Below are 22,602 nucleotides of genomic sequence, written 5' to 3' on the forward strand. Positions count from 1 at the left end.
GGTTTTATTATGAACAGTAGATACAGATACAATTAAATAATAATAATAATGTTTATTTATAAATATACAACAGCACAAGATAGTAACATGTAAACAAAGCAATACAAACAAACATGGAGAAACTTACTAAAACCGAAGTTGTGCGTGGGAATAATTTAGTTGCGCAATGCATAACTGATGTGCAGAATTGCTTTTACATTTAAACGAAGCGATGACAAAAAATTTTAATATTAAACTAAGACTAAAGGACACAAATGAAAGATTATTTTTTCAAAAAGAAAGGTATTTTATATATATAAATGAAAATAAATTTAGCAGTGAACGAGTATGAACGAACAATGACAACGTAGATATTTTATTTTAAAGTACAAACGAGGAATTTTTATTTATTCATGAGAATAACATGAACAATATCTCTATTAGTATTATATACATACTTTTTGAAGATAGTTTTCATCAGGTTAATATTATTTATTTTATGAATGTAGGTATGTTTTATATAGATCAGGTAAGTAATTAAAAATTTGTCCATTGTGGTATTTGTAAGAGTGTTGCGCAATTGACTTTTTTGTTGCGTTTAGCTGTACATTACCTTTTGTTTCAGTGCGAGTATTATGATCATGACCGATTTGCTGAAGAGATGTTTTATTTTTGAAGATACAATATTATATTATACATATAACTGTCGTGCATCAAGTAGCTTTGAATCTCTAAAAATATAATTAGAGGGGTAGTCATTCTTTCTATCGTACTTTTTTGTAATACCTCAACTTTTTTCTGGTGGATGTCTAATAAGTCACCCCAACGGAGTATGGCATATTGAAGCCTAGATTGTACCAATGCGTAGTATATCATTTTGAGGTGATTGATATCGAGAACGGATCTCAAGTACTTGAATTTATACAATAAACATCTCAATCATTTAGTTATTTCTTTAATATGTTCATTCCATCTGGAATGTGAATCAATTGTGACTCCCAGGTATTCAATACGGTCTGTTCTTAGGACTTCTATTTTTTTTCCGTGGTTATTTATTATTAATTCATTATAGTTGGGTAGTTGATTTTCGTAACTTGCAAAGGGTAGAAATTTTGTTTTTTCAAAATTGATTGTGAGTGACCTATGATCAAACCAGTCTTTCAATACATTAATTTGGATTTCAACTTTCATTTTCAATTTTTCCCAATTATCATCAGTATATATTATGGCCGTATCATCTGCGAAACTGTAAATGGAACCATCTATCTTCATGGTAAGTAGGCTGTTGTTATATAATGAAAATATTGTAGGTCCAATCACAGTATCCTGTGGTATACCATAAGTAATTTCTCTTTCAGAACTGAGAGTATTGTTTACTTTCACTATTTGCCTTCTGCTATTCAAATAACTTCTGAAAAGTAGTTGTGTTTTGCCTCGTATTCCTGATTTATTTAATACCTCCAACAACTGATCGTGAATATCGAAAGCTTTTGCTAAGTCTAATAATACACATATTGCCGGCCATCTCTGATCTATGTGTCCGTTTATTTCCCCTGTTAGTGCAGCAATTGCATCATTAGTTGAGAGACCTTTTCTAAAACCATATTGTTTGCAAGAAATAAGCCTATATTTAACAATGTATGAAGTTATTCTCGAATTCAGTGCTTTTTCGAATACCTTATTGAAACTTGTTACAAGAGATATTGACCTGTAGTTACTGACTACCTCCGGTTTTCTTTTTTTAAATATGGGTGTGACTATCGATTTTTTGAACGTGTATGGACATTGACCGGTTTGGAATATATTATTTATTAAAAGTGTTAGTAAGGGTGTGATTTCAGTTGCTAATTCCTTGAGTTCTTCTGCTCTGATACCATCATGTCCTGGCGATTTTCTATTTTTCAGAGAATATATTATTTCTCTGATCTCGTTATCAGTAACTGATGTAAGGAAGAGTGAATTAGTATTAGGAGTTTGTTCTGGAATATTCGTAGTGGGTTTACTTATTTTATCTGCAAGCTGTCTTCCTACATTCACGAAAAACTTATTGAATATATCTGCTTTGATGTTATTATCTTGAGTTATTGAGCCGTCGTCACATTGTATTTCTTCAATTGCGGTGTTTTTTTTCAGATTTATTGCTGTTGTAAACTAGTTCCAAGAGTTTTTTTGAGCTATTTTGGCTATTTTTTATTTCATTCTGGTAAAACTTTTGTTTTGCCAATTTTATGAGTGTATTTGTGTGGGCTTCATATTCGATATATTTCTTCCATTTCTTATTGTTTCGAGAATCCTTTTTATATTCTCGATGTAATGCATTTTTATGATTGATTGAGTTAACAAGTCCCACTGTAATCCACTTTTTCCTTTTGTTTTCTTCTCTCCGTATCCTCTTACTCCGCGTATTCTGTTTAATCATTATTTTAAGAGTTTCTGTTAATGTATTATATACATTAATCACATTATCATTATTATTTATGAACATCAACGTAAAAAGTACAATTAGAACAACTGCTGATATCAATACCTTGCGATGTTGAAGAGCATTGTAATATATATATGAACTATCTGAGTTGACAATTTCATGGTCATTAATATTCACTTCCTGAAGTGAAAAGGACGATGCTGTAACGCTGGAGCTAGCTGTTGAGATTGTTCTTTCAGCAATAGCCTTTTTGTAAGAAATAGATTGATCGATGTAACCCTCAGCTACTGTTGTAGACTACCATCCTCCGTGCTTCTCAATAATCGTTATATTTGCTCCTGATTCTGCTAGCAAAGAAGACCTTCTGAAACAGTGACCTATATATACCTTTGGTTCAGAAATTCAAAAGTGGTAGGAGGCACTGCATTTATAATTTGAGTATTTCAGAAAAAACGTTGATGATTGATACCAGAAGGACGTAATGCAACATATTGATTGAAATAGTCAATTTTTTTCCAACAATGCAAAAAGAACGACCTATTTTTGTTTTTGTATTTGGAATTTGAACAATCAATGATTCATCCATCAATATAATGTCTTCTATTAATAAATGCCACAGCTCTTCACACCGGCAGGCTCCATATATATATATTCCAAAAATAGTAGCAACTTTTATCATCGAATATTTTTCATCTGGTGCCTCATTTATGAACCTCTGGACTTGTTCAAACGTAGGAATTTTTGATGTTTTTGGCCTATATCTTTCATTTCTCTGCTTCATGAACGCTATTATCTTGAAATATTTGCTTGTTTCAACACCATTTTTAACGAGCCCACTCGATTTCATCATTGAAAACTTGCTCCACAAAGTTGACGAGTTCCATATTTTTGATTTCTCTTCTAGATAGGCTAAGAGGACGATTTCGCTAAAAGTTCCTTCGATGTTTTCATGTGTATACCAGCTAAAAAAAATAGAAAATGCGATGTCGTACCGCTGTCGTACTGTTGGTAACAATCCAATTGAAGCTCTTTTGCAGCCTCACTATCATTCTTCATTATATGAGACATTAAAAATAAACAGGAACTATAAATGTGACTTTAAATAAAACGCATGAGCTGTAAACAATACTGTTTGTTGGTAACCAGGTGATTCTGCGTCACCTGACATGGCCACTTCACAGCAAATGCGATAACATGAAAATAGTTAACTGACAAGAGATGTCAAAATGTATTTTTATAGAAATATCAAATTCATCTATTTCATTTTGAAAACAGGACAGTTGTACAAAAAACTTCGTATGATATTTGTGTTAAATGTAAGCTTCGTAAAATTGGTGAACTCGCTACGCCCGTTTCGCAAACTCTCTCACTCACAAAATAAAAGCTTACTTTTAATACTCGTGTCATAAATAGCTAATATCTGAAACTCCCTGTTTTCATAAATATTATCGGTTTCAATTCCCACCATTATTGTTTGGTGTACAAATTGGAAAACATATTTCTATGTTTTCCAAAATCCATTGTGAAGTGTAAATATTTCGGAAGAAAATTTTATTTTGAATTTTTCAGTAGTTTTCTTATTTACTTTCTTCTGAAGTAGAAGAAGAAAAGTTTTTTTTCTTCTGTGGCTTCTGAACTTTCATTAAATCATTACTTTTTTGTGCCATCTCGACCTAAAAATTATTCCATAGACTTTGAAGTGAAGATATATCATCCTGGTTCATAAATCTTTCCGGAAGTAGTTTTGTTCAGTTCTTAAAGCATCACTCTTCTGAAAAATCGACATTGTGCGCTTCATTGTAACAAGGAACTGATGTTCTGCAATGAAAATGTTTCGGAAGTGGAGCTATAAAACTCTTTGAAAAAGTATATCTTCATTCAAAGTAGAGAGCATTTGAAATTGAAATTATGTGTAAACTTTTTTAATTATCCAGTTGTTCAAGTTTATATTATTCCAGGACTCGCAGCATTGCTATTTCAGGTGAAATATATGTCTTCTACTCGAAAGTAGTTATTTCAAAATGCATCTTCCAATTTTAAAGTAGACAAACATGTAGACAAATGTAATCGAATCAAAACAGGAATTGAAGGATCGCAGAGAAACGTCGTTTTGCAATACTCAAATTCTGAATTTTTTTCTGAATTATGTCATATTGCAGTTTAGAGTTTTCGAATTCGATTCCAACTCATCTCACTCCTTTATTTCAAATCTATCTATCTATACTTCTATCTATTTATCTATACTATTATAAATGTGAAAGTTTGTGAGGAAGAATGTATGTATGTATGTATGTATGTTTGTGACTCTTTCACGCCTGAACGACTGAACGGATTTAGATGATACTATATAAAAACAGCTTATATATCAGAATGACATATAGGGTACAATTTACAAAGGTTATATGTGATTTTCGTCATAATGTAATGAAGAGTATTGAGTAGGTCGAAAAAATTGTTGCTTCCTGAGAGCTATTTTGGCGTGCGCTGCCTATACCGTTGGAGTTACATGAAGATGATGTACCGTAAGTAGTCTAATCAACAAGTTCAAAAACATGAAAAATAGAGATAAAGGTCCTCAAAATATGGAGCGATAGCTCATTCGATTCGAAATCACTTCTAGAAAAATGTTTTCGAAGGATTTTGGTGCAGGTAAAAAATTGCCGTTGTTGTTAACAATATAAGATTTTGAAAAAATGGTATTTAGTTTTTCGTTAATAACTCAAAAAAAGTTAATATTTAAGCAATTTTAAAAAAAGCTCGTCAAAGAGGAAGAAATTTCCTATAAAAAAGTTTCGACTCCCGAAACTCTATCTCCATTATTTATAATTTTAATTTGACTTTGAAAATAGGGTTCCGCGCGGCTGTTACGGCATGCGCGCGCTGCCATTAAAAAGAGTTCATCAAAATAAATAATTTTTTTATAACATGAAATGTTATATTTTTTTGCTATTTTGTTGTCTAGAGATAATTATGATTGAAAAAAATTTTTAAATTTCAATTTTTAATTGTTTAAAATCGATTTTTTTATATTTCAATTGTTCAAATGATCAGTTTAATTTGACTTTGAAAATAGGGTTCCGCGCGGCTATTACGGCATGCGCGCGCTGCCATTAAAGAGAGTTCATCAAAATAAATAATTTTTTTATAACATGAAATGTTATATTTTTTGCTATTTTGTTGTCTAGAGATAATTATGATTGAAAAAAAATTTTTAATTTTAATTTTTAATTGTTTAAAATCGATTTTTTTATATTTCAATTGTTTAAATGATCAGTTGAGAAATAATTTTGCTTTTAAAAATCATAATTAACACTTTTGAATAGTTTGGCAAAAAAACAATTTCTTATCTATTATTTAATTGTTCATTAGTTTAAAAATTTGTTATGAACAAATATTGACCAACGTTATATTTTTTCCGAAGCAGAAAAAAATTATAAAAACAGCTATATATGAAAAAGTGCTGTTTTTATAGATTTTTTCACCTCCAGAAAAAAAATATAACGTTGGTCAATATTTGTTTGTAACAAATTGGTAAATTAATGAACAATTAAATAATAAATTTAAAAAAAAACTCTGCGAAACTATTTAAAAATGTAAGTTATAATTTTTAAAAGTAAAATTATTCCTTAAGTAATTATGTGAACAATCGAACTTTAAAAATATAAATAAATCGATTTTAAACAATTGAAAATTTAAATTAGGAAAAAATTTTTGAAAAAATAATATTTATCTCCAAACAACAAAATAGCAAAAAAAATGTTTTTCAAAAATATTGAAATTATCTATTTGTTTAAAACAATTTGATAAACAAATCACGTGAAAAATTCATATCCTATGTTGATAACTGCAATTGTTTAATGTGAAAACAGAGAAAGCTGAATATCAATTGAAAGCAATGAAGCGACATTGCTCAGAAAGTGACACGAACGCGGGCAGACGCGTGAGGGCAGGTAAAATACTTTGATTCTCGAAAGTATTCATCAATTAGTGCAGATGGCATATTTTTAAATGTATTTTCAAAGTAAAAATACCAGACGTTCCACGCTCTTATATCAACGTACAGCCGAAGCTACTAAACCTAAAATCTTAAAATATGTAGGTTCATTGTATAGCGTAAATGGAGAGGCTATGTGAGTGTTACATAAGAGATGAAGTACTAGTTCACAACCCAATTCATCCAAATCAGCATGCAAATACTCCGGGAAGGTCTACTGATTCGACCCTTCAACATGTGGTTGACAGAGTCGAGAGATCATTGGACAACAAAGAATTCACCCTGGGTATATTCATAGATATCGAGGGAGCGATTGACAAAACAACCTTTTCAACAATTACCCAGAAACTACACTCCAGGAATGTACCACTGGTAGTAGGAGAATTGATACTCAAGTTGCTCTCTAGTAGAGCAATAAGTATTAATGTAGTAGGCATAAGAGTGAGACGACTGGTCATGAGGGTATGCCCACAGGGAGGAGTCTTATCACCCTTCTCTGGAACATAGTTCTTGATACCTTGATTAATCACGTCATTAATAATGGATTCTACATAATTGCATTTGCAGATGACATAGTTATTTTGCAGACCGGCAAATTCGTGAACATACTGTGCGATAGAGCACAGGATGGGAAGCCGAAGAAATATCTGGCGATGACCAGGAAAAATCTACGCTTAACAGTAGGATTTCTGACTGGCTACTGTCAGTTAAGGAAACTCCTTCATAATATGAGGCTGATGGACACATCTCTATGCAAGATGTGTGAAAAGGAAGATGAGACTTTCAGGCTTGTCCTATGCGAGTGCCGGGCGTTATCGTCAATAAGAGAGTGTGAGTTCGGCGAGTCTTGGCCTACACCTGCCGATATAAAGGAGATGTCTTCAAGTGACCTGTCCACCTTCCTGTAAAGGACAGGATGGATGATGAACCAGAAGGATACATCCTGTGGAGGATGTACAATGGGTCACATGTGGCCTAAGTGCTGTGGGATTACACTCACGCTCCCTACTCGACAGATACAGAAGGATCAGGAAAGGGGTTCAGAAAATAGGGGTTCAGAGAATGTATTGAATTTTGTCAGTTTTGAAGTTGGAAACCTGAAGTTTTGGGTTGATAAACCAATACTGTAACCATTTGTTTGAAATAGTCTGTCACGAAACTATGCCTTATATTTTTCATCAATTTTTTCGTTCATTAATTCGTTCCATGTTATTTCTGTTCTTCAATATTGTCTCTTGTCTCACCTCTCCTTGTAATTCTCTCCTCAAATTTTTGCTTTAGTTGCATCAGAAATATTTTTTTGGTTTTTCTTTTCCGTTCTTCGTGCTTTCTCTTGTTCTTACTGTTGGTCTTATATTGGTCTTATATTGATCAATATAGATCAAAAAGAAAGTATATCTACCTACATTTTCATTTTGTTGCAGTTATCTTCTCATATATTCATCATTCCTGCTTAAACTACTTCACTTTTCTGTTCGATTTTTACACATCTGAATCTTTCCATCGGTACTATATTATATAAACAACACTATTCAATCACCCACAATTTTTTATTATTGGTGACAATGTCTGTACTAGACTGACATCTTCTTTGCTCTCAGCGAAACTTCGAAGAACCATGGGCAAAATTTTTGAGACGTACCAAACTCACTTCATTTCTCTACTTTCTCAGTTTCGTGAAAATTCATCAGCCTTTCGTCAAACTCCAGTGAAATGATTCATCACTAATTCTGGATCACTCTCGAAATTCGATACTAGGACACATACTCTTGATCATCTCAGTTGGCTTCGTGACATTATAATTATTCGGTAGGTACTACTGCAGCAACGTTGGATAAAAATTACGATGCTTTCAATAATTATCTAGAAATACATTTTACTTGTTTGATTTTGATTTGTGGACTCTCGCGATACTGCGATAATTAGTTCATATCAATCGAATGGGTGATTCGATACATTACAAACACTCGGATGGCTAGACGGTATAACCCAAAGCTTAATTGTTACGTTACGTGAGTAGTGATGATACCAATCAATTTATTGATTAATTAACGAAATATTGGACGATAGCGGCCAGTCCATTATGTCTTCAATGATTCCAGTAAAACACGTTTTTCCATGCGAACCGTGGATCATACAGATTTTTTATATTACTCATCATAACTGAACGTGGAAAAGAAAATTAGAAGGTTTTCTTCAGATGAAAGTTTCCAGAACCAGTTTTTCTCTCTTGAAGGTGGTTAACAATGTTTCATGGTGAATTTCATTAGTTTGGACTTTGTCTAATATAATATAACATGATTTGAAATACCTGAAAGAATCAATAAAATGAAAATGAATAGCTGAAAATAACAATTATATCAAGCAAAAACCCTGAAGTAAATTACAATGAAATAAAATACAAGCAAAAAATTCAAAATTGAACAATTGAACAAGAAAAGGAAATTACAATTAAGAGATTTCAAGCCAAGTTAATTCACGACGTTCCGATTGTTAATATTCACAATCGAACTTCTTTTGAAGGTTTTTTTTGCTTAATGTCATTGTTATTTTGATCTATTCATGTCCATATTCAATTGTAATGTTTCTTTCAAGGAGTTTAAATCATGTTTGAAATATTTTTTTGAGTATGTTTGAAAATTTGTTTAAAATATGTTTTTTCCATTAACCAGCTATCGCACCCCTACGATCGACAACCCTCAGAAGTTGAAACTTGTGCGAGCTGAGAACTTACGAGGTCTTACCTTTTAACGTGTGATTCCTAACACGGGTTGGACGATAGCAAGTAAAAATCGAGCATTCAGCCTGGGGCTTGAACCATCGACTCACATATCGGCCGATTGACTGAGTGAACAAAGCACCGACTATCAACCGAGCATGTTATATCATATTAGACAATAGAAGTCAGAACTCATGTAATTTTTTTCTCAAATGATTTTGTCTTAGAAAAATGAAGCGTGAGGATACATTTTCTACGTTTCAGATGTCAGTGAAAAGAACTACTCTGTTCGTTACATCTCCAGAGTGAATTATCGACTCATGGGACCTGCATACTCTTCCTTTCTTACTCGCTTGCTTTCTTTCAAATGAAGGAGTTTTTATGAATACCCGTAGTGATCTAACACGCTCACAGAAAGAATCGTCGAATTTAAAATCTTTGATTTTATGTGATCGAAAATAATGAATAAGTTGCAATTCTCATTCTACACCTCAACTTGTGATAGAGATATTTTTTAGTGCTTATCTTCCAAACTAGAATACGTATGATAGATATGTACTGCAACTGACCAAGTAGAAACATTTGCGATTACTCTACCCGTACTTTGGATCAGTTAATATAATAAACACATGTATATGCTTATACCATATATTATTTTTCTACAAATATTTGAATTTATTATGGGGTTTTATTGATAAATTAACATTTTTGAAAACATTTTTGAAGTGATAACATCGTATGGGAGGGTAAATCGCTTCATTACCTAACCTAACGCGAAACGGCACCAATTTGTCTGGCTTCCCTTTCTCTCAAGCAGACGGCAGCAGAAGGCAGGCTCCTACTCTCCCGTCGGACAGACGATCAGTGTTCAGTATGCGTTACACATGTACATTATCATATTGATATATATATATATATATATATATATATATATATATATATATATATATATATATATATATATATATATATATAAATTTATGTATAAACCTAAGCTATAATCAAGCAAGAGACGCACACGTTATTTTATTTTTATTTATTATTTTCATTATCTGATATATAAGTAATTACTTGGTTGATTCTTAGACCAAGACAATAAGCTTTTGATATGCATATGTTATGTTATTCTGTGCTATGTCTTGTGTTAGGCTCATTTCGGTTAATATTCATTTGTAGTTTCAATTTATCTCGTAGACAATTTATCAAGAGTGATTCATCTTCAGAGCCTACTCGACCTCTCTCTCTCCCTCTCTCTCTCTCTCTCTCTCTCTCTCTATCTCTCTCTCTCTCTCTTGTCCCTACATTAATATACGAAACGTAAATCTCTCTTTCTATCGTCACCAACTTATACCTACCTCTCAACTTTCGTTCGCCTCACCCGATCAGACTTTTCGTAACGCTCTCGTCACGCATACACCAGCTTACTCCCCAAGTCAAGTGCGCGTAAAAAAGTTTTACTTGAACATATTCTTCACTTCTTCTCTGGTCGAAACATATATCCTTGCGTCATTGACTTCAGAATTTCTATACTGAAACCCGAAGGCGATATGTATGAAACTAGTGTGATAACAAATTGTAGAAATCCAAAGAAAGACAAATTGATGGATGTAGCCGTTACTATGTGGTAGGAGATCATTATGAAAAGAGAAAAGAAAATTTCTATGTTTTTACCACTTTTATTTGTAACTAACGTTACTGCAGTTTCGTCCTATATGGACATTTTCAAACTTAAACAATAAACTTGTTTATTGTTTATTGTTTATTGTTTATATATGGACATTTTCAAACTTAAACAAGAAACTTGTTTATTGTTTATTGTTTAAGTTTGAAAATGTCCATATAGGACGAAACTGCAGTAACGTTAGTTACAAATAAAAGTGGTAAAAAACATAGAAATTTTCATTTCTATTTTCACCAAAGAAAGACATAAGGCCAAAATGAAGTTTGTGGGTATCATATCTACAAATTATTATTGTTCATTTCGCTTTTTCGCAAAAACTTCCAGTAAAATCTTTACAGTCATCACTTTATCACCTTTCTCCTAATATGGCGGAACAATAACAACTGCTATTCAGAACAATATGTAAGCATAAATGATTGTCTAGATGTATAATTTAAGTAAACCTGTCTACACAGCGCTCACAGATCCCAACGACAAAAATGGTAATCGTAGTATCTGTGTACTGGAACTGTCACTTCGTTTTTAAGAATCATTTCATTTCGAATATAAGCTTAGAGTGTTCACCGTCATTAGAAAAAAGTTGGTGAGAGGAGAAAACACATTTGATACCTCTACGCTGGTATCTGTAACCTTCAATGAAATATATGGAACTATCAACACTGAAATCGTCAACACTCGCTCATCGAAAACTAGAGCCCAAACACAACGCGGTCATGATCCAATACCAGTCAGCGGTATTTCGACCCGCCATAGGTCTCATCGATGGTGCTGGGTTGATCCACATATCGTTTGCTGAACTCAACTATTCTTAAACGACAATAAGTAAATAAGAGCTAAGACATATCTCCCTATAAAGACGCCATCTATGACATCGACAGAGAGAACACAATCCTCAAATATCAAAGACAACTGAGGCTCCTCAAGGCGGTCAGTTGCAAAAGGAAGCTTCTACATAGATGGTGCTTCCATCATTCAATTCCATTCTTCATCCTTCCACTGATAATGCTGATCTGATAGCGTTGCCAGCGGTGGACTGTGCGTCTACAGTAACGGCTGAATCCTAGTCGAAGTTGAAGTAGTTTTCTACAATGCGGGAAATGGATTCATTGCACTGTATACCCATTAGCCTATAGATTTTGGTCTTGATGACGAAGTTCTTCTTCAAGAAATTAAGGTTGATGAAATTCTTTCGATCACGGTTTCCTAGACTGATCTGTTTTTTCCGATTGTGACTTCCGTCTGATTGTGTAAAACCGTATGTTCTCATATTGAAAGCACAAATGCAAAACTGCAGAAATACAAAGAGGCGATCATACTAATAGATAGAGATGTAGGAAGATCAATACTATTTGAAAGGAAAACTGGGATGTTTGGGACAGGAGGAACCTAGGAAGTCTGACTCAGTTTTTTCCAAATGGAAACAAGAAACCGAAAGATTCAGAGGAATAACTGAATAAAGAGTAGGAAAGATTGGAAAAAGTCTTATTGCATGCCGAATTACTCAATAACTTGTGGAAAGGGCATATGTATCGTGTGGCTTGATCTATCGCAAAATCAAAGATTCAGAAGAGCTTCAATAACAAAGAAGGAACTAGGCATCATATAAAATGACTTTCAACGGAATGGTTACTCCAAAGTGATGGTAGAACATGCTTTAGCTAGAGCTCCACAAGGAAGAGAAGCCGTCACAAGTAATTGTACTTCCCTACATCAGAGGATTGTCGGAAAGGATAAGAGGGATTGGGTCCAAGTATAACATCAGAACCTATTTCAGATCTGGGAACACTATCCGTTGCAGCCTCACGAAAACCAGGCCACCAAACGCGGACTTCGATTCCAAAAATTGCATTTACCGGATACCCTGCGAATGCGGAGAATCATACATCGATGAAAGTAAGAGGTCATTGAAAGTTCGCACTGCCGACCACAAGAAACACACACAGCGAGGAGCAAATCAGGAATAGCAGAGCATGTTTGGACTCATCAACATAACATCAAGTGGGCTCAAGCTGAAATCATCCACAGGAGGAACACTGGTTTAGGAGAAAATTCAAAGAAGCCGCATATATGTTATTCAACAACGCATTTAGCTAAGCTAGCGTAGAGAAACACAACATATGGAAACCTCTAATCAAGCGGAACACGACCAACTCCCGCCAAACGGTCAGATTTCGATAAAACCGATGAAGAGGGGATAAGTGAAAGCACTCGAATGACCTATAAATAGTCAGATCTCTGAGGAAGTCCAGTTATCACCCGAACACGATTGTGGATACTAACAATCGAAAAATCGAGAAGTAACTTGGTTTGGAACCTTTTAATTTTTAATTTTCATTTCTTGTTAATAATTTTTTAATTTTCATCTCGCGTTAATAGTTCAATTTTTTTTATTGTTGGTTGTATTTTATTTAATTGTAATTTTAGTTTTTTCACTTGATATAATTGTAATTTTTCAGGTGACCTTTTCGATTTTGTATAGATTCTTCCAGGGATTTCAAATCAATTTAGATCATATTAGACAATGGAAGTTCGAACCAGTGAAGTGCACCATGAAATATTGTCAACCACCTCCAAACAAACAGAAAAGCAAACATTCTATTGGGAATAGAAAACCCTGATGATGATCATAACAAAATTCAAAGTATATTGTGCTCACAAAGTACTCTCAAAATTAAGAGTAAAGAGGTAAAGCTCAATTCGAAGATAAATTTGGAATATCAAAGCCAGCTCTATTCGGAATGAGAGGTTTCCGAATCGAACTCTCCTCTGCCATGATTAGCAAAGATTGAACAAATACCTTTCCTCGTCTTTGTGGTTTATTAAGCGATGCAATTTATAAGGTGTTCTCAAGAATCCTATCGAAACCGCCACTTCAGGCACTTTCACCAAGTACTAAAACACTTTTCAGCGATGAGTGCATAACTCTTTGAAATTGCAATAAAAATGTCTGATGTAGTGATTTCATTCTGAAGCGAGCTTGAATAGTGTTAGATAATAGGAAAACTTTCAAGTTTTAATATAATTTCACTGCAAAATTGGCTTTAGCGCGGTGTCACTTCGGGGTTAATAATCATGGTTTAGGAGAGGAATATTCTTTGATGAAATTAGTATTTATATTGCTGATTTTTGATGTGGTAGGAAATTGAAAGGGAAAAATGGAAATTCGATTATTCAAAACTTCAACCGGAAATTGAAGGCTAATTTCATTACCATTATTTATCGACCTAGCGGCAGAAAAGGGGTGTACAAATTGAATTTTTTTGACTTAGATTAGATAATCAAGAGAAGAGACTACAGTTATAGGATTTCACAACAAAAATTTTTCTCTCCTGAAAATTTACCCCTCTCAATTTAAGTAAGAACCTATCAAAGATTAAATCTGGAAATGTTCAATTCAATCCAATTTCCGCCCAAACAGTACTTGAAGTAAACCGAGATGAAGTGAAAATAAACTCCTTGATAAGTCTAATCATTTTCCAAATTGAATGAAATAATAATATAAGGTGTTCATAAATTATTTCTTCAATTACGAGCACCTCAACTTTGAAGTAATATTTCGTTTGGTTATTAAATAAATATTTCTGGCACATAAGCAATGACGAATCACTTTTTTCCACTGAAACCAAGCACATTATGAAAAAGGATCAAAGGATCAAGTTTCATTTATGAGGAACTAGCGACTCGCCCCGACTCCGAATGAGTGCAATGCTGATACTAAATATGAATTCACCCACCGGAAATTCAACGGCATGAAGAAAGAGTGATTGAAAGGAAACTTCATTTTGTGGACGCGATTTTTTCACCGTGGCTGGCGCCCGGTATGAAAAACAGTGATGAAAAAAGATAACTATATTTTATGAACGCGCCTTTTCCCCCACTGCTGGCACCACAGTTGAATTATTTAGAAATTCTGTCTTATTGCACATCTGCATCATGAAACAAACCTACATACAGAAAAACTAACTGATAAACTTTATCTTCTAATTGCACACCTACCTATTTACAAAATTTAAGCCTCCGAAAATATAGCGGTAGGTATGGAGAAACAGTGATGAAAAGTTAATTTTCATTTGTAAACGCTCCCCTTTTACCCCGACGGAGAGAGGGCAGTTGGATTATTTGGAAATTATCTGTTAGTGCAAATCTAAGACCTGAGATGCACCTATATACCGAATTTTAGCTTCCTCAGACTTACCAGTACGGAGAAACAAAGATGAATGACTGAGTGTTGAGTGACTTCCTCATTTATAAGTATAGATTATGAAGATAATACCAAATTCAGAAAAAATTTGTGGTAGAGGCATAGTAAAACTCAACCAGTAAGTCCCATCCCACTACTTTCAAGTTCTCGGTGACCTCGAAACGAAGTGCGGAGCCAATTTTGTTCTTTTACCACAGGCGTGCGCTCATATAAAAACGAAATTCAAAGATTTTATAGAAGATTTTGTGATAAGTTAGTTATAACCAACTACAAAAACTGAAAACAATAATAACAACAGCGAATAAACTGAACACAATATCAATTTCCGACCGTTTATTATAACTAATCCAATGCCCTTGGTAGAGTCGAATCCTTCGATACTACAGCACTGAACGCGTTGGATGAGAATCTCATCCTAAAAGCGGTTGAAGGTCCTCGACAATTCGGGCGGATCACGTGGTCAGAGAGCCTACTGGTTGTATAATTCTACTGTGGTGAAGGTTTGTCAAATATATCAACTAAATTGTACAAATAATTGAACAAGGAAATTCTGCAAATATGGATAATGAGATGAGAACTAAAATTCAGATACATCAAAATATAAAATCTGAAGAGGTACACATATAAAATAAACATCTAGCTCTGTTGAGCTTGATGGAGTAACCATATGAATGGTTACTCCAGAGTGATGGTAGAACAGGCTTTAGCTTGAAGACAGCAAGAGCTCCACAAGGAAGAGAAGTCGCCACAACCAGTACTTATACTTCCCTACATCAGAGGATTATCGGAAAGGATGAGAAGGATTGGGTCCAAGTATAACATCAGGACCTGCTTCAGATCTGGGAACACTATCCGTAACAGCCTCACGAAAACCAAGCCACCAAACGCGGACTGCGGTTCCAAGAATTGAATTTATCGGATACCCTGCGGGTAAGGAGCATCATACATCGGTGAAACTAAGAGGCCATTGAAAGTTCGCATTGCTGAGCCTAAGAAACACACACAACGAGGAGAAACCAGCAAATCCGGAATAGCAGAGTATGTTTGGAATCATCAACATAACATCAAGTGGGCTCAAGCTGAAATCCAGTGGTCCAGTAGACCAACGAGTAATATTTTTCCAGGAGAGATGATTCATAAAGAGATTTTTTTAGTGTTAGTAAGGCAAAGCAGCTTTTTTGAGTTTGTTACATGATCTATTTGTTCGATCCAAGTTATGTTATGGTCGTGTAAGTTAATTGAAGTTATCACTTCTGTAGGTGCGTTTTTTTTGTCAAAATTTTGCTGCCACACGCTTCATGCCCAAAATTCCCGGAAAATTTGCATGGCATCAGCAAACTGATATGCCGATATCCTCAGCCACTTCTCTAATGATGATTCGGCCATTCACTTTCTAAACATGTTTACCGAATGTTGACATGGTGTCGTCATTCTCATTTTCTCGATCTTCTGTGAAAATTTTCTGATTGATTCGGCCGTTACTTGATGAAGATGCATAGTAATTTCAAAAACTACACCTCTGTGAAAAGCTTGTGCCACGTATGAACATTTTGACTCAGAGTACAATCCTAATATGTCACTGTCAGCATTTCAAGTGTTTATTTATTTATTTATCGGTCAAGTACACTACAGAATTATTATAAAATCCCAAATGGTACGTCAAGAAAGTTTCAATTGTTGAAACCAGTCAAGCATTAGAGTTCAGTTAACAACCCAACAAGTAAAATCCTTAATATAACTATTATAATTGCTTAAAAATAAATAAACCTATTTATTTTTTATCAGTCCTATACACCACAAACTATTAATAAAATACCAAATGGAACATAAAAAAAAATTAAAAACACAAAAATAAGCTTAAAGACATTCAACACTAATGAATAATTTAATTATAAAACTAAAACGTAACTATGTCAAGTACATTACAGAATCGTAACAAAGTCCCAAATGTTAACATCAATGTGCAAACAAACCCTAGAGTCAAGTTATCACTTCATATTAAATAAAGGTATGCATTTTCATTTGTTCTTGAGCACTCAATTTCATTTTTTCACAAAATTGTATTCAATTCTCCGATCCATTTTATTCGATAGCAGAAAATCGTCAAACACGCAAATCACTTGCAACTTTTATGCCTCTCACCAACGAACTGAACATGCTTAACAGCTGAAATTGAAAACATATATTCTAGACGAGTGTACTAATATGAAAAAATAAAAAAACTCGCTAATCGAGTGTATGTAGCCTACAAAATTTGAACAAACACGTTATTTTTTCAACAAACCTCGAAATAGTCGATTGTATTGTGATCACTGTTTACCGAGTGGTTGATTTTTCATTTTGCTTTTTCATTTTACTTTTGAGCGATGGAGCGACAATTAATTATCCGTCGTCCGCGTTATACGCTGTACGACATTAGTAAAGGATATTTTGATGATAGAACTGTTGTGATGTGATATATCAAACTTGTTTATATTTCTTCCTGATATTTCTTTGATGAAATTGAGATAGGAGAAGGAGCTTTTTGATGAATGAAACAAGTAATGTCAAGTTTTTTCTATAATGCTTTTTCAACCATCCCGTCATTCCCTGCTAGTTGTATGTGAAATACGTGTTTCTGAACCGTTCAGTGAAAATCCCACGTATTCCTTGAATACGTCATGGATATCCACAAAGTTTCGGCTAAATTCATCACATACCAATATTTATTCACATGAAATTGCATATGTACTTAAATTGATTGTAATAATAATAATCTAAGTTTTCGACTCTGAACGAGGTGATCACAACTTCGTCACCGAGTTGGAACCCGTTCAGCAAAAAGCTCAGATAAAAGCCGCAGAGATCACCTTACTTCTGCGGAGACACAAGGATAAGCCAATGCACGGTCGAGTGGGCTGAAGTCGGAAGCTGAGGGGTTCATCATAGCTTGCCAGGATGGTGTCTTCAACACATTAGTCTACTGCAGTCGCGTGATGGGTATATAGGTTGCTGACACCCCCGAGGCACCCGAGACCCTAATGCACTTGCTATCAGCATGTCCAGCATATGCGGTCTCTGCCTATATCCATCGACATAACGCGACCCTTAGAGTGCTATATTACCATCTACGGCACTCTTACGGTATTGATGAGACACCGGTGTTGCCCTACGCTCCGGGAGATATTGAATCTGTTGTGGGGAACGGGAAGTGCCGAATTTATTGGAACTATTCGTTCCCCACCCTCAGGCTCATACAAGTTAATAACCCTGATGTAGTCCTTCTCGACCACCAGAGCAAAACGATATTTGTCGTGGAGTTTTCAGCTCCTAGCGAGACGAATATCGTCAGAAAAGAGGAGGAAAAATGGATAAAATATCGAGATTTTCTCTTCGAACTCCGCAGACTCTATCCAGATCACTCTGTCAAGATGGTTGTTCTGATTATTGGAGGCCTTGGTGGAATGATGTCCTCTCTACTCTCGAATCTCAAAATCATATCGGCTTGCCACACTAAGGCAGAAATCTTAGCCGCACAGATGCAGAAGGCTGTCATTCTTGGCTCACTGTGCTTGCTCAGGGCACATGATTCTCAGACCCAATGACCACTTACCCCACGTGTGGGGATGATATAAAATCACAAATATAAGTATAAATATAAAAAGTTGTCAGTTTTGATATATAATTCTATTGAAATATAAAATCATGAAAACATAAAACTAAATTGACAATTAAGTATAAAATCACAATTATTGTAAAATACGCGTACTAGTAATAATATATAAAAACATGTTGAAATCGATATTGATGTTGTTGAAAATGGATGTGATATATATTAACAAAACGATAGTGCCCATATATACCCATATATACATACATATATGAACACATATCGCACTAGTATTTCTAAAGTGACACAACTCAAAACTCGTTGTTTTTGAGTTATGACTATGAAAGAAATTGGTAAATATCTCTTTATCAATCATCAAAACTGTATCAACCTAGCTTCAGAACTTGTCCGCCAGAGGGCACTTGTGTCACTCTTGCTGAACTAATGCTGGTCCCCCTCCATAGGCAAGAGTGACACATTGTCAGTTGAGTCTTGATTTTTGAGGTGAACTGAAGTGAAAAGTAAGTTCAAAACTGCATTATTTTGAGTTGTGACATTGTTAATGTTTCAAAGTCTGAGAAGAAGACGTTCTATTTGGAGTTGTGTCGATTTAGCTGACTCAGGTAATGTAACAACCTGTTGCTTATTTCGAGTTATGTCACTGTTGATATATTAGTTTAAGTCATTTTGAGTAATGTCACTTTTGATGAAATGGTTTTTTTTTCTTTTTTGTATTTAAAAAGAGATCCGGTGACCATCGTTTATGATTCAACCGAAAAAGGATGAAAGGCTGAACATTTTCTTTGCTTACAGTATACCTTACAATCTTTTATTTGACCTATTCTAATCAAAGTTTGCAAAAAGTTGACCTAACCTACTTTGGGACACCTTGTCGTACATAACTTTCTATTATTGCTTATTATACAGAGGATGAAATGCTAAACATTTATTTTGCTTGTTATTATGTATCTACGATTTTTAGTTATTGAAATATTTTAATCAAAAGTAGGAAGAAACTGTTGGAATTTCGTGTCGGTGAATCTTTTGATCTTCACCTCACCCTCTCATAAAACGTGTTGTACATTGATAAAGAGAAAAAAAAAACATTTATCAATTGAGACATTTCATTCAATTAGTTTTGAAGAGCTTTCTTTGGGGTTGAATTTTGAAAAAGGTATTTGTTTCAGTGTTGGAAGCCCTACTGTTTGAAAAATGCAAAACTATTCAAGCCGCACTCAGAGAATTTTGCAAATGGCGAAAGAAACTAACATTAACACCACAAGAAAAGAAGAAAGTTTTACGGGAAATCCAACTACAACTGGGGCTGAAGAAATAATTGATACAACGTTATTAAGTATTAATAATGAAAATAACCAACTAACTGATATTGAAACTTCAACTGCATCCATGTTTCAAAGGTCAACCGAATCACTTGATGAAATTGATAAAGGCTATACTGTCACAAATTATGATCGTGATTGCCCTACCGTGATGCGATTAACAAAAATAAAACCAAATAGGTTTTACTACGTGTCGCCTGTGCACAGTAACGAAAGCGACGTCGATGATTCAGACGTGGACAAGAATTTCACACACAGTTCCACTGATAGTTTATCGGAAAGTTCAAACGAACATGACGTTGTCCATTGCTCCTCGGACCGCTCAGACAAACACGAAGTTGGATCCAGTTCCTTGGAAACTACAGATACAGATAATGTTGATAAAAATGAAGTTGAAATGGGCACAAAAAAAGGAAGGAAAAGGGGAAGAAAGCCTGAAAATTGGATAAACAAACAGGCATCATTGCTAAGAAATTCCGGAAAAGCTTACCAATCGTCATCAAAATCCAAAAAGCAATTTCCTCAGAGGAAAGTACGTCCACCATGCGGAGAAAAGTGTAGACTCGCTTGTAGTAGCAAGATAAATAATTTAATTCGTCAAGAAATTTTTTATCATTACTGGGGCCTCGCTAATTTACAGAGCCAAAGTGAGTTCATTGTTCGACACACAACTTTTATAAAACCCAAATACCGATACTCGAGCACACAGGATCACAGAAAACTTAACTCTGCATTTTATTTTGAGATAAACAAAACTCGTGTAAGAGTATGTAAAGCGTTTTTCAAATCAACTCTTGATATTAACGACAGACCAATCCGGACAGCGCTTATTAAGAAAACTGATAATGGGTTCTTGGAGCCCGAAATGAGAGGCAAACATGGTAAGCAGCCCACCATTGACCCTGAACTTAAAAATAGTGTGGGGCAGTTTATTGAAGCCATTCCCAGAGTCGAGTCACATTACTTAAGAGCTCAAACCACCCGAGAGTTCATCGACAGTGGAAAAAGTTTGGCAGATCTTTTCCGCGACTACAAGGACGATCGCCAAAAACAAAACTTACCATTTACAAATGCAGCCATGTTTAATCGAATATTTCGTGACGAGTACAACATTTCATTTTATATCCCCAAAAAGGACCAATGCGATCTCTGCGAGTCATTCAAAAATGCTGACGAAGAGAGAAAAAAGACATTACTTTCAGCTTATAACATGCACAAAAAAGAAAAGGAATTATCACGTACGGAAAAGGATAATGACAAAAAAATCCGACTGGGGCTCATGTCGCTGTATAGGATTTACAGGCGGTAATGCCAGTACCCAAAGGGTAAATATCATCATTCTACTACAAAAGTAAAATTAATTGCTTTAATTTCACTATAAGCGACCTAAATGCGAAAAATGTTGAGTGCTACTTCTGGGACGAGACAGAAGGAAAACGTGGTGCAATAGAAATCGGAAGTTGTATTTTGCATTACATCAAAATGTTGATAGAAAAGACCAACAACGATGAACAGGATATTGTTTTCTACTCCGATAACTGTTGTGGGCAACAAAAAAACAAATACGTGCTTTCAGCATATTCCTACGCAGTTAACAAGTTTCCCAAACTTCGCAGTGTTACACATAAATATCTTATACGTGGACACTCTCAAAACGAGGGTGACAATATTCATAGCGTAATAGAAAAACAGGTTAGCAGACACCTTAAGGCTTGCCCGATCTATGTACCACAGCAGTATGCAACTTTAATTACAATGGCAAAAAAGAACGGCCCTCCATATCATGTTAATGAGTTGACTCATGAGAGTTTTTATGACTTAAAAATCCTGCAAGAAGAATGGGGTAATAATTTTACAATGGATGCTGATAGAACGCAAATCAAATGGCAAGAAATCAAGGTTCTTCGTGTTGAAAAACAGCACCCTTTCGCCTTCTTCTACAAAGCTTCCTAAGAAGATGTATCTTTCAAGAGGGTCAATGTGCGCAATTTAAGAAAAAGGAAACATTCAGGGACGTTTCAAGAACCTCAATTATTCCAGTTGGTTCAGGCTTATGAAGAGACAATCCCATTAGCAGAAAATAAAAAGAAAGACTTACAAGAACTTGTTAATAAAAACATAATACCACAATCTTACTACAACTCTTATTTCAAAAATGTTCTCAATTAATGTTAACTAAATTTAATGTTCATTGTTCTAATAATAAGTATTAAATATAATTTTTTTATAATGCATTGTACTGTTGTTTCATTTACCTGACTTATTTTCTCTAGGAAAAATCTATGGACTTAAAATGAATTTCAATTTAATTAGATCTTTTATCTTTTTTGTGAAATTGTGTATCTATTTCCTTGGGCAACGTTTCACTTCTATAAAAATACATTCAATTAGGCATCTCAATTGACGGGGTAAAATTTTTAAACGAATTCAAAATCAAAACATTGAATTAAACAAAAACTTAAAAAATAGATAAAATTGTTTTTCATCTATTTGTTTTACATTGGTTTTTCACTGAAATTGGTTTTTTGTGTCACAATTCAAAATAATCCAGTCCTTTGTAAATTTCAACTACATAAAAATTGTCACAACTCAAAAAGCGCAATATTCAAGGCTTGGGATCGACATTATGCAATAACAATGTTGGATCAGATTTTCCTACCGCCTATTTTTGGAA

At 34.4% G+C, this 22,602-nt stretch overlaps 2 protein-coding genes across 4 annotated transcripts in view; one reads left to right on the forward strand and one right to left on the reverse strand.

The window, feature by feature from the left end:
* Positions 1 to 22,602, reverse strand: part of 5-HT2A (5-hydroxytryptamine receptor 2A) — a 391,848-nt gene that overhangs the window by 328,195 nt on the left and 41,051 nt on the right. The gene's annotated exons all lie outside the window — the stretch shown is intronic.
* On the forward strand, positions 18,900 to 22,160 carry LOC141486409 (uncharacterized). Its single transcript, XM_074184309.1, has 2 exons — positions 18,900 to 19,211; positions 19,776 to 22,160. Exon 2 carries the CDS (start codon positions 19,801 to 19,803, stop codon positions 21,235 to 21,237), a length of 1,437 nt encoding a protein of 478 aa, XP_074040410.1. The 5' UTR covers positions 18,900 to 19,211; positions 19,776 to 19,800; the 3' UTR covers positions 21,238 to 22,160.

This window comes from Leptinotarsa decemlineata, unplaced genomic scaffold (assembly GCF_025532065.1).
Source record: "Leptinotarsa decemlineata unplaced genomic scaffold, Ldec_3_MD MMD2_tig00026354_RagTag_RagTag, whole genome shotgun sequence".
Lineage (NCBI taxonomy): Eukaryota > Metazoa > Arthropoda > Insecta > Coleoptera > Chrysomelidae > Leptinotarsa > Leptinotarsa decemlineata.